General features: G+C 44.3%; 6 protein-coding genes across 10 annotated transcripts; 4 read left to right on the top strand and 2 right to left on the bottom strand.

Moving 5' to 3' along the window:
* On the top strand, positions 25 to 1897 carry LOC104727446 (protein PIN-LIKES 7). Its single transcript, XM_010446558.2, has 8 exons — positions 25 to 176; positions 265 to 344; positions 430 to 554; positions 691 to 812; positions 899 to 1159; positions 1244 to 1344; positions 1434 to 1672; positions 1747 to 1897. The coding sequence occupies exons 1-8, from the start codon at positions 42 to 44 to the stop codon at positions 1869 to 1871; spliced, it is 1188 nt and encodes a 395-aa protein (XP_010444860.1). The 5' UTR covers positions 25 to 41; the 3' UTR covers positions 1872 to 1897.
* Positions 1930 to 3866, top strand: LOC104729117 (protein PIN-LIKES 7-like). The gene is made up of 7 exons (XM_010448008.1): positions 1930 to 1933; positions 2064 to 2111; positions 2248 to 2369; positions 2444 to 2704; positions 2789 to 2889; positions 2979 to 3217; positions 3298 to 3866. The coding sequence occupies exons 1-7, from the start codon at positions 1930 to 1932 to the stop codon at positions 3420 to 3422; spliced, it is 900 nt and encodes a 299-aa protein (XP_010446310.1). The 3' UTR covers positions 3423 to 3866.
* Positions 4105 to 5578, top strand: LOC104727442 (amino acid transporter ANTL3; the record flags this gene model as incomplete). Its single annotated transcript, XM_010446555.2, is given in 2 exon segments — positions 4105 to 5080; positions 5195 to 5578. Coding segments are annotated over 2 exon segments (1119 nt in total), but the record flags the coding sequence as incomplete, so codon positions are not given.
* On the top strand, positions 5588 to 7213 carry LOC104727443 (amino acid transporter ANTL3-like). The gene is made up of 2 exons (XM_010446556.2): positions 5588 to 6343; positions 6466 to 7213. The coding sequence occupies exons 1-2, from the start codon at positions 5609 to 5611 to the stop codon at positions 7012 to 7014; spliced, it is 1284 nt and encodes a 427-aa protein (XP_010444858.1). The 5' UTR covers positions 5588 to 5608; the 3' UTR covers positions 7015 to 7213.
* LOC104727445 lies at positions 7343 to 8620 on the bottom strand. Its single transcript, XM_010446557.2, has 2 exons — positions 8341 to 8620; positions 7343 to 8124 (listed from the first exon to the last, which is right to left on the bottom strand). The coding sequence occupies exon 2, from the start codon at positions 8082 to 8084 to the stop codon at positions 7476 to 7478; it is 609 nt and encodes a 202-aa protein (XP_010444859.1). The 5' UTR covers positions 8085 to 8124; positions 8341 to 8620; the 3' UTR covers positions 7343 to 7475.
* Positions 8809 to 10451, bottom strand: LOC104727441 (nucleoside-triphosphatase THEP1-like). 5 transcript variants are annotated; one of them, XM_010446553.2, is made up of 6 exons: positions 10274 to 10447; positions 9892 to 10012; positions 9702 to 9798; positions 9532 to 9619; positions 9294 to 9450; positions 8809 to 9043 (listed from the first exon to the last, which is right to left on the bottom strand). In XM_010446553.2, exons 1-6 carry the CDS (start codon positions 10319 to 10321, stop codon positions 8919 to 8921), a joined length of 636 nt encoding a protein of 211 aa, XP_010444855.1. In that variant the 5' UTR covers positions 10322 to 10447; the 3' UTR covers positions 8809 to 8918. The 5 variants fall into 5 exon arrangements, with proteins under 5 accessions (XP_010444855.1, XP_010444852.1, XP_010444853.1 ...); XM_010446550.2 differs by having other exon boundaries at positions 9892 to 10060; positions 10274 to 10446; XM_010446551.2 differs by having other exon boundaries at positions 8809 to 9040; positions 9892 to 10060; positions 10274 to 10443.

The raw sequence follows: 11464 nt of genomic DNA, 5'->3' as shown, positions 1-11464 counted from the left end.
AAAAAAAAAAAAAAAAAAAAAAAAAAAGAGAGAGATTAGGGATGGGCTTCTTAGAGTTGTTGGAGGTGGCTTCAATGCCAATCGTTCAAGTTCTTCTTATTAGCGTCCTTGGCGCTTTCTTGGCAACCGATTACTGCTCTCTTCTCTCTGCTGACACCCGAAGATCCGTGAACAAGGTAACCTCACCTACATCTCTGTTTTTGTTCTTTTCTTATCACCAATGCATTCATATATCACATCACTAGTAAACATTTTCCTTTGCAGCTCGTGTTCGTGGTATTCACCCCCTGCATCATGTTTGCCAACCTTGCCCAGACTGTCACATTGCAGGACATTATTTCATGGTACGCACTGCATTATACGTACCAGTCTTCACTTACCGCTATGGGAAAACGTGTGGCTTTGATTTGACCAAAATCAGTTTTGCAGGTGGTTTATGCCCATAAATGTTGGAATCACCTTTCTAGTGGGAGGCATTCTTGGATGGTTGATGGTCAAGCTGCTGAACCCCAAACCTCAACTTCATGGCCTCATAATTGCTACATGTGCCTCAGGTAACATTTAAAACCTCAAAAATTTAATCAAGGAGATCCCTGAACTCTAAGTACATATATATAACTCATATGATATATATATATATATATATATATATATATATATGTGTGTGTGTACTCCCGTATGTACGTGTAGGCAATATGGGAAACCTTATGCTTATTCTGGTCCCTGCCATCTGTGACGAGGAAGGCAGTCCTTTTGGGAATCGGAGTGTCTGCAGATCCATTGGACTCTCCTACGCATCTTTCTCTATGGCCGTAAGTCAAACTAAATATATTCTCTTGTCAGAGACTTGTTAATTTTGAATTGATGATCGTGATTAATGATTTTTTGTCAAGGGCAGCTCGGGGGTTTCTACATATGGACGTACAGTTACCAACTAGTGAGAAGTTCTGCTACGCAGTTTAAAGCTCTTGCAGCCGCTGGGATGGTTAAGTCTCCCAACAAGGACATCGACTCTGATCCCAATACTCTTCTCCTCAAGCCGCACCAAAACCAAGACCTTGAAATCCAAGGCAAACAAAAGGTGTCTACGAGGACATACATCAAGGACTTGCTCCATCAGATTCTTGAGGAACTCTTCGCACCACCCACAATTGGTGCCGTAAGTAAAACATAGAAAGAATATAACATGATTTCGTTTCTAATCAACCATCCACTGCTCTGATGAATTATATGTTCCATTCAGATTCTTGGCTTCGTCTTCGGAGCAACCAATTGGCTAAGGAATCTTATAATCGGGGAAAATGCCCCGCTGCGAGTCATCCAAGACTCAGTAAAGCTACTTGGGTATATATGGACGACTGATGCATCTTTATAGATATGGAATATTACATATATAACGACTTGAGCCTAATACTAGCTAGTTGACTTGGCAGGGACGGGACAATTCCTTGCATCACACTCATACTGGGGGGAAACCTGATTCAGGGACTGCGTTCCTCAGCCGTGAAGACATCAGTGATTGTGGGAGTGATCTGTGTGCGCTATCTCATCCTTCCCGTGGTGGGAGTCGGGGTGGTCCAATTAGCAGGAAATCTAGGCTATCTTCCTCCGGACCCTCTCTTCCGATACGTTCTCATGCTTCAGTTCACACTGCCGCCCGCCATGAATATCAGTAAATTACTCGAGACATCCCCCTTCATTGTTGTTCGCTGCGGAAAACCTAATAATAAATTTTATGGATTGCAGGCACAATGACACAGCTGTTCGACGTGGCTCAGGATGAGTGCTCGGTCATCTTCTTGTGGACCTACCTGGTTGCATCCTTAGCACTGACCGTCTGGTCTACCATCTTCCTCTCCATCCTCTCCTGAATCTGATTTGAAAAGAGAAAAGGGGTTTGTTGTTCGTCTTCTTTCATATTGTATCTGTATGGGTGTAGTATAAAACCTTTTTGTTTTGTTTTGTTAATACTCTTGTCATCGTATGTAGTTAGTAGTATTTTGATTCATTCTCACATGTTGCCAAAAATAAAACAGAAAGACAACAATTTCCACATAAATGAGTGTTNAAACCTCAACTTCATGGCCTCATAATTGCTACATGTGCCTCAGGTAACATTTAAAACCTCAAAAATTTAATCAAGGAGATCCCTGAACTCTAAGTACATATATATAACTCATATGATATATATATATATATATATATATATATATATATGTGTGTGTGTACTCCCGTATGTACGTGTAGGCAATATGGGAAACCTTATGCTTATTCTGGTCCCTGCCATCTGTGACGAGGAAGGCAGTCCTTTTGGGAATCGGAGTGTCTGCAGATCCATTGGACTCTCCTACGCATCTTTCTCTATGGCCGTAAGTCAAACTAAATATATTCTCTTGTTAAGTTTGAATTGTTGATCGTGATTAATGATTTTTGTCAAGGGCAGCTCGGGGGTTTCTACATATGGACGTACAGTTACCAACTAGTGAGAAGTTCTGCTACGCAGTTTAAAGCTCTTGCAGCCGCTGGGATGGTTAAGTCTCCCAACAAGGACATCGACTCTGATCCCCATACTCTTCTCCTCAAGCCGCACCAAAACCAAGACCTTGAAATCCAAGGCAAACAAAAGGTGTCTACGAGGACATACATCAAGGACTTGCTCCATCAGATTCTTGAGGAACTCTTCGCACCACCCACAATTGGTGCCGTAAGTAAAACATAGAAAGAATATAACATGATTTCGTTTCTAATCAACCATCCACTGCTCTGATGAATTATATGTTCCATTCAGATTCTTGGCTTCGTCTTCGGAGCAACCAATTGGCTAAGGAATCTTATAATCGGGGAAAATGCCCCGCTGCGAGTCATCCAAGACTCAGTAAAGCTACTTGGGTATATATGGACGACTGATGCATCTTTATAGATATGGAATATTACATATATAACGACTTGAGCCTAATACTAGCTAGTTGACTTGGCAGGGACGGGACAATTCCTTGCATCACACTCATACTGGGGGGAAACCTGATTCAGGGACTGCGTTCCTCAGCCGTGAAGACATCAGTGATTGTGGGAGTGATCTGTGTGCGCTATCTCATCCTTCCCGTGGTGGGAGTCGGGGTGGTCCAATTAGCAGGAAATCTAGGCTATCTTCCTCCGGACCCTCTCTTCCGATACGTTCTCATGCTTCAGTTCACACTGCCGCCGGCCATGAATATCAGTAAATTACTCGAGACATCCCCCTTCATTGTTGTTCGCTAGCTACGGAAAACCTAATAATAATAATTTTATGGATTGCAGGCACAATGACACAGCTGTTCGACGTGGCTCAAGATGAGTGCTCGGTCATCTTCTTGTGGACCTACCTGGTTGCATCCTTAGCACTGACCGTCTGGTCAACCATCTTCCTCTCCATCCTCTCCTGAATCTGATTTGAAAAGAGAAAAGGGGTTTGTTGTTGGTCTTCTTTCATATTGTATGGGGTGTATAAAACCTTTTTGTTTTGTTTTGTTTTGTTTAATACTCTTCTCATCATCGTATGTAGTAGTAGTATTTGATTCATTCTCACATGTTGCCAAAATAAAACAGAAAGACAACAATTTCCACATATGTAAATGAGCGGAGCGTTTCGTGGGCTAGAAAAAAAAGGGAATGAGGTGTTCAAAGCCCGAAAGAGAGAGCCCAAATAGAACTCGAGGAGAGGCGTGTTCAAGTTGGCCACAGAAACCCGAGGAGGGAGAGAGACGTGCGCTGCATCTTCCACGTTGCTTTGCTTCGATTGGTTCAAAGCTCTTTCAATCATTTCTGAAACTTCTACACAGATGTCCTCTTCTCCTTTCCTACCCTTTTGTTTTTTTAATTAATGTTTGTGGGCGTTTTTCAATAAATAATTACATAGTTACTATTCGAATGCAACAGCTCATCATCATAAATCCGTAATAAGTTCGACTTTAAAAAAAGGAATATGGTTAAGCCAAAATAAACATGTGGCGGTTGATACACTAGGGGACCCCAGGGGAGTCAACAATTTCAGAGGTGTTTATTGCGTAAGCAAAATGTTTCTTAAATCGATAAACCCCAAAACAGAGCCAATGAGAGAGCGGCGTTGGTATCTTTCTCTTAATGTTTTTTTTTTTTTTTTTTCATTTTAAAAGGAAGAAAGAAAGATAGAGAGAGAGAGAGATATTATAATCAATAATTTGACGACACAATCTCTCAACAACACAACACCAACTGACCTAATAAGTATCAAAATATTTGAGAAATCGATCGACTCCCATTAACGTGACTGTGACTCTCTCTCGCTCGGTTCACCACTCTCAAAATCGAAACAGATCTCGTCGGCGGCATGAGGTACGATCAGGAAGCTGGATCGTCCTCGTTATCCCTGCCTTCGGGATCTTCCTCTCAATCGCTGGCGCCGACGGAAGACACTCCTCTCTTGGGGCCTCGAACATTGTCCTCGCAGCCTAAAACCTTCGCCAATGTCTTCATCGCCATCGTCGGCGCAGGCGTGCTCGGACTTCCTTACACCTTCAAGAAGACCGGATGGCTGTTGGGACTCCTCACACTCCTCTTCGTCTCCTCCCTCACCTTCTTCTGTATGATGCTCCTCGTCCACACCCGCCGCAAACTCGAGTCCATCTCCGGCTTCTCCAGCATCACTTCTTTCGGAGATCTCGGCGAATCCGTCTGCGGCCCCGCCGGCCGTCTCCTCGTCGATGTTATGCTTGTCCTCTCCCAATCTGGCTTCTGCGTCAGTTACCTCATCTTCGTCGCCACCACGATGGCCAATCTCCTCAGCCGCGGCACCGACCTTATCCTAGGCCTCGATCCTGCTTCCATCTACCTCTGGGGTTGCTTCCCCTTTCAGCTTGGTCTCAATTCCATCCCATCTCTCACCCATCTCGCCCCTTTGAGTATATTCGCCGATATCGTCGACGTTGCCGCCACCATCGTGGTTATGGTCCAGGATGTTTTCATCTTCATCGAACGAAGACCTCCCTTGAGAGTCTTTGGTGGCTTCTCTGTTTTCTTCTACGGCTTGGGAGTTGCTGTTTACGCTTTTGAAGGCATCGGAATGGTAAGCACCAAGGACTCCTCAGATATTATTATATCAACCAATTCCAATTCCAATTCCTCCTCTGATTTGTCTCTGCTGTGTGTGTTTTTTTTAAAACAACTTGTATGTGAACAGGTTCTGCCACTTGAGTTGGAGGCCAAATACAAAGACAAGTTCGGTAGAGCCCTGGGGCTAGCCATGGGCTTAATCTCGATCATGTACGGTGCGTTCGGGCTGCTAGGCTACATGGCTTACGGAGAGGATACCAGAGACATCATCACCACGAACCTTGGGGCAGGAGTGGTGAGCACACTGGTGCAGCTGGGCCTAGCAATCAACCTCTTCTTCACGTTTCCCCTCATGATGCACCCTGTATATGAGGTCGTGGAACGTCGCCTCTGCAGCTCCCAGTACTCCGTCTGGGTGCGCTGGGCCACTGTGCTGGTGGTCACACTCGTCGCCCTGCTCGTCCCTAATTTTGCAGACTTCTTATCTCTGGTTGGGAGCAGCGTCTGCGTGGTGCTNAAAATCAGAACAGATCTCGTCGGCATGAAGTACGATCAGGATGCTGGATCGTCCTCGTTATCCCTGCCTTCGGGATCTTCCTCTCAATCGCTGGCGCCGACGGAAGACACTCCTCTTTTGGGGCCTCGAACATTGTCCTCGCAGCCTAAAACCTTCGCCAATGTCTTCATCGCCATCGTCGGCGCCGGCGTGCTCGGACTTCCTTACACCTTCAAGAAGACCGGATGGCTGTTGGGACTCCTCACACTCCTCTTCGTCTCCTCCCTCACCTTCTTCTGTATGATGCTCCTCGTCCACACCCGCCGCAAACTCGAGTCCATCTCCGGCTTCTCCAGCATCACTTCTTTCGGAGATCTCGGCGAATCCGTCTGCGGTCCCGCCGGCCGTCTCCTCGTCGATGTTATGCTTGTCCTCTCCCAATCTGGCTTCTGCGTCAGTTACCTCATCTTCGTCGCCACCACGATGGCCAATCTCCTCAGCCGCGGCACCGACCTTATCCTAGGCCTCGATCCTGCTTCCATCTACCTCTGGGGTTGCTTCCCCTTTCAGCTTGGTCTCAATTCCATCCCATCTCTCACCCATCTCGCCCCTTTGAGTATATTCGCCGATATCGTCGACGTTGCCGCCACCATCGTGGTTATGGTCCAGGATGTTTTCATCTTCATCGAACGAAGACCTCCCTTGAGAGTCTTTGGTGGCTTCTCTGTTTTCTTCTACGGCTTCGGAGTTGCTGTTTACGCTTTTGAAGGGATCGGAATGGTAAGCACTCTCAGATATAATAATACCAACCAACCAACCAACCAACCAACCAATTCCTCCTCTTCTACTATTATTATTGTAAACACAACTTGTGGTTGGAATGATGTGTGTGTGAACAACAGGTTTTGCCACTTGAGTTGGAGGCCAAATACAAAGACAAGTTCGGTAGAGCCCTGGGGCTAGCCATGGGCTTAATCTCGCTCATGTACGGTGCGTTCGGGCTGCTAGGCTACATGGCTTACGGAGAGGATACGAGAGACATCATCACCACGAACCTGGGGGCAGGAGTGGTGAGCACTCTGGTGCAGCTGGGCCTAGCAATCAACCTCTTCTTCACGTTTCCCCTCATGATGCACCCTGTTTATGAGGTCGTGGAACGTCGCCTCTGCAGCTCCCAGTACTCCGTCTGGGTGCGCTGGGCCACTGTGCTCGTGGTCACACTCGTCGCCCTGCTCGTCCCTAATTTTGCAGACTTCTTATCTCTGGTTGGGAGCAGCGTCTGCGTGGTGCTGGGCTTTGTCTTGCCGTCGCTTTTCCACTTGCAGGCTTTCAAAAACGAGCTGAGCATCACAAGAATAGTGATTGACGTTCTTGTTTTCCTCACTGGTGTTATTATAGCCATTACTGGGACTTGGACTGCCGTACACGAGATCCTGACATCCAAGGCCTGAATTTTTTCTTCTTTTGTTTATTTTTTGTCCTGTCTAAAAAGAGAAGCATTGTTGTTGTTACCACCATACCTTGAGAAAAAACAAAATGCAGCATTCTTTCTTGTTATTCTGTTACTCTCCTCACTTGTTGAGTCTTTTTACCATATTTGTATGAAAGACCCATGAAAACCAATAATAAAAAGATATGCTTAGCAATCAAGTGAGTGAGAGTAGTGGTTTGACCATATAGAAAAAGCAAGGCAAATCGGATTTGATGGACGAAAGAGCTCCACAGCTGTGAGATGTGGAACTAGCAGGGCCACTCGACCCCCAAATAAAACATACTATGTGAGTTTTCTTTTCATAATTTCATTAGCCTCTCCAAATCTCACACACATTCTAGGGACTTGATGATGATATACAAGCAGCATTTGCGGCTATTTGCAGCAAATAGACTCCAAAAACAATTACAGAAGCAAAAATCATTTGGACTTTGGCCGCCCCCTCTTTCTGGTCACCTGAATCCCTTCTCCACCCGCTGCTGATCCGGTATCTAACTCCATGCCAGGGCCATCGAAATCCATCCTCTTGGAAATGGCTTGCTCTGTATTCGGCGCCTCTCTTGAGCCTATGGGAGCCTCGCTCAAAGAGGAATTTGGAATTATGCCATGAGTGTCGTCTCCTAGTTGCAAGGAGGAGGGTAATTCGTCATCATCCTTTGAGTAGGACAAGTCAGCAGCAACATGCTTCTTCATGTTGTCCCTACCGTCTTGGACAAGTCCCTGACCCTGGTTGGGAAAGGAGGCAATCAAATCTAAAGCAGTCTTAGCGGCAGCAACGGCTTTTGCAGCAGCAGCAGCTTTCTCATAAGCGGTAGCACGGGCGGCCTTTGCAGCTATAGCAGCAGCAGCAGCAGTGGATCTAGAGGCCTCAGCAATCTCCTGGGGTGTCAGATCTGGGTTACTCAAATGCGAAGCTAAAAGAATGTTAAGATGGTAATCAACATTGGTGGAAGGATGTGGAACACCATTGTTATCATCAACATCTTTTGTCAGAGGCTTTTGGGGTAGCAGCATATTGACGCCTTCCATAACAAAGTACACATACAAAAGCTGACCAAACCTCTCTAACCTAGAACACAAAAAAATGTCTACAAATTAGATCTCTTTACCAGGAGGTCAGAATGTATATTTGACAAGGAAAAAAAATCGAATTGTCTACGAGAGAAGACGACTTGGAACGAACAAAGAGAAGGCGTCATCTATCTAAAGTGTGGGAAATAGAGAGCAAAGACACATTTCTAGAAAGCCCGATGGAGTAAGGTTTAGACTTTGAAGAGTTGTTTACCTTGAATGCGCCCTGCGAAGAAGAAGGCCAAAATTAGGGTTTTGGTTTAAATTCTGAAACTCGCAGGCAGGGACGTTTATGCGGTTGCCATTTTATATACAAAGTCAAAGACACATGTAAAATCTTATTAATTTAAGGAAAAGATATAAAGCAAAAAATAGAGACAGAGGGAGAGATATGTAGATAAATTATCGCAAGGGCAACGCAACGCCTTTTAATTTCCGCTGGACAGAAGAGTAGGATTTTCTTCTTCGTCGCCCGCCTTCGGTTGGGATTTCCACTCTTACATGGTCGAAAGTGCGTGTCGTTCCTTCTTGCCTCAAGAAATCAAAACGATTTCTTTCACTTCTCTCTTTTGTATGAATGAGTTTTTCTTTTTGGTCAAATATATTTGTTAGTGTTACTCTCTCTACACAATTTTTAGGATTATATAAATAGCGTTAGATTTCTTTAATTTTTCAAGTTTTATTAAACAGTAGTCCATTTATATTATTATTAACTTCAGTAATGGAGTACAGTATAATAAGGTTGATTGATAGAAAAAGAGAAGAGAGACAACGCTGCAAAACCCCTCTACTCTACTGATTGCCATTGTGCAGCCATCCAGACAAAACGTCAAAGATATGTCTTTTCATTGAATCTCTGTTACTCTCGCTCAGATTGATTATTGTCACTCCCGGTTGGTTCTTCAACCTCGCCACTGCTGACAACAAAGAAGAATATATAATGTAAAGAACACAATGCAGCCTAGCCTGCCATCAGGTAGGTTTTCGAAATAGATAGCTAGCTAGCTATTCCCACTCTGAATAATGTCCGCCCTTGGGGTAAACAACATTCAAACGTCTATCTCACTCTTATAAAAAGTGATGCATAGAAAAATAAGAGAATGAAACGCATATGATTCCTAATTATGTTTGATTCCAAGAAGAAAGAAAGATGAGAGAATTAATTACCTCCAGGAAGATCTCGACCAGATTTTGGGCTAGGAATGGAAGCAAGAAGAGGAATGTTGGATTCCAAAACCTTGAGGACAGCGGGAAAGAAGGATGGACTAAACATCTCCATCTTGCCAACTTCATCAATGATGAAAAGATGGGTGTCCTCTTTGACCTTGAAAAAAAATGCTAAAGCAGATTAGTTAGTGTCCTATATATCCAAATTATTATTAATTATACAAGTCAAGGACAGAACCTGAAGCTCAGGCAATGCTATAGACTCAAAGGATGCAATGTCCACTTTATACTTGCCAACGCTAGGCCATGATGTCATGGATTCTTGACTGCCAAGAGTGAGAGAACTAGGCTAATTCAATTGTGAGATGAACCTAGAGAGTAAAAGGCAGAAGGAGGAGGAGGAGGGACCTAGAAACAGTAGAAGAAGCAAGCAAACTTGTGCGGCCATCCAAGGTGACCACTTGAAAACCAACCCTTTGTCCTCCTCGGCGTTCCCTCATCTCTTCTGGGAGTCTCAAGTTCAATGAATATCACAAAGAAAATAGAAGAAGAAGAGTTGCATGATAATTGGTGCTAAGAAAGAGTAAGAAAAGCTTACGAGTGTAGAAACCCTGGATCTTTAGGTTGGGGTTGGAAAGCCCCCTCATCCCCATCCCCATCCCCATCCTCATCCTCATCATATCCAACACTCTCATGATCAATGTGGTTTTTCCGACTCCCTTCATTGCAAAAAATATTGAAATCCAACCATATCGAATTTTGTATACCTAAAAATATAGAGGTATGGTTAACAGATGGTGCGATATCGGATTTTAGGGACTCTAGCTCTCTTGGATCATTCATTGAATCTTGTCATATGGTGGGGTGAGCGATTCTCTAAAACAACCCTAGAGTACTACTAAGTATAGTGTTCATACATAACAGAGAGATAAGATAAGTGAATTCTTATCAAAGAGGGTAGAAGAGAAAGAGAAGCTCACCGGAGGGCCGGTGACAAGAAGGCATTTCCCGGGGCCGGTGCCTGCCATTTTTGATGTGGTGGTCAAGCAGAAGAGTATCCAAATCCAACCATTCCTTTTTAATTTTTTTTTGTGCTTAGTGAGAGACGTCAGAGCTGCTGATTCGGAGGATTGATCTCAGTAATAGTGGAAGAACCGAAGAACATAGAAACCCCCTCCTCCTTTGCAAATTGCAACCGCTGCTACGATTGCCTAAAGTTGGGCTTTTCTTTTGCAATATGTATGGGCCTCGCTAGAATATTGAGCCGTTATAATGGGCTTTTTAGACTTTTTTGAGTAAAGAAGTTCCGGGGGTAACCCAACAACTAAAAACAACACCCCTCCACGGGTGTAAACACAACACATCTATGTCTTTGACAACACATGTTTCCCTTCTCGTATCACCTTAATTTGTTGTCGCAAAACCTGAAACAAAAGAACAAAAAACAAAACAAGTGTTAAACAAACAACATATAGCATAAGTTTAATGAAAACAAGAGTTAAACACAAAAGAGGATAGTTACACACAAAAGAGTTAAACCCAAACCTAAGTGTTTGTCAACATTTGGTCAACGAGTTTGTCCCTAAGAAGTTGTTCGGCACTTGTTAGTTCAGTCTTGTTAAGGAGGCTGTCTAGCAGTCTCATTTTGCCGTGTCTCTCTTTAGCCGCTTGTTCTTGTTCTTTCATTGCAATGATCTTGTCTAGCTTACCAACAGAACCATCCTCTACATCAATAGTCACAGCCGGTTTCTTCCCTTTTTTCTTAGAAGCTTTAACCCCCGGAGGCCTCATCTCAGCTCCATCATTGCACTCTCCGGGTGAGGATGCTCCTGCTCCATCTGAAGCGAGTTTAGTCCGCTTATGGCTACACTCCTCCGTGATCCATTTCTGATCATGCTTCAGTTCCCTCCAGCAATGTCCTAGCAGAAATGGCTTGCCCTTGTCGTTCTTGTAAAGCTCATACGCCATGCTCAATACATCATCTTCTGATTCTCCACTCTTTCTTCTTGAACTCGCTTGTGCGTAACAGCCCACAAACTTATTGACTCCATGGTTTATCTTGCTCCACCTAGCCTTACATTGTGTAGGCCCTCTTGCATTTGAAACAGATGACCCATAGTTAGCTTTGTAGTAGGCAGCAACCCTCTTCCAGAAACTTTGTAGCCGCTGCT

Source organism: Camelina sativa, chromosome 11, assembly GCF_000633955.1.
Source record: "Camelina sativa cultivar DH55 chromosome 11, Cs, whole genome shotgun sequence".
NCBI lineage: Eukaryota > Viridiplantae > Streptophyta > Magnoliopsida > Brassicales > Brassicaceae > Camelina > Camelina sativa.
The sequence above is the reverse complement of the archived record's forward strand: the minus strand, read 5'-3'. Positions and strand labels throughout refer to the sequence as shown.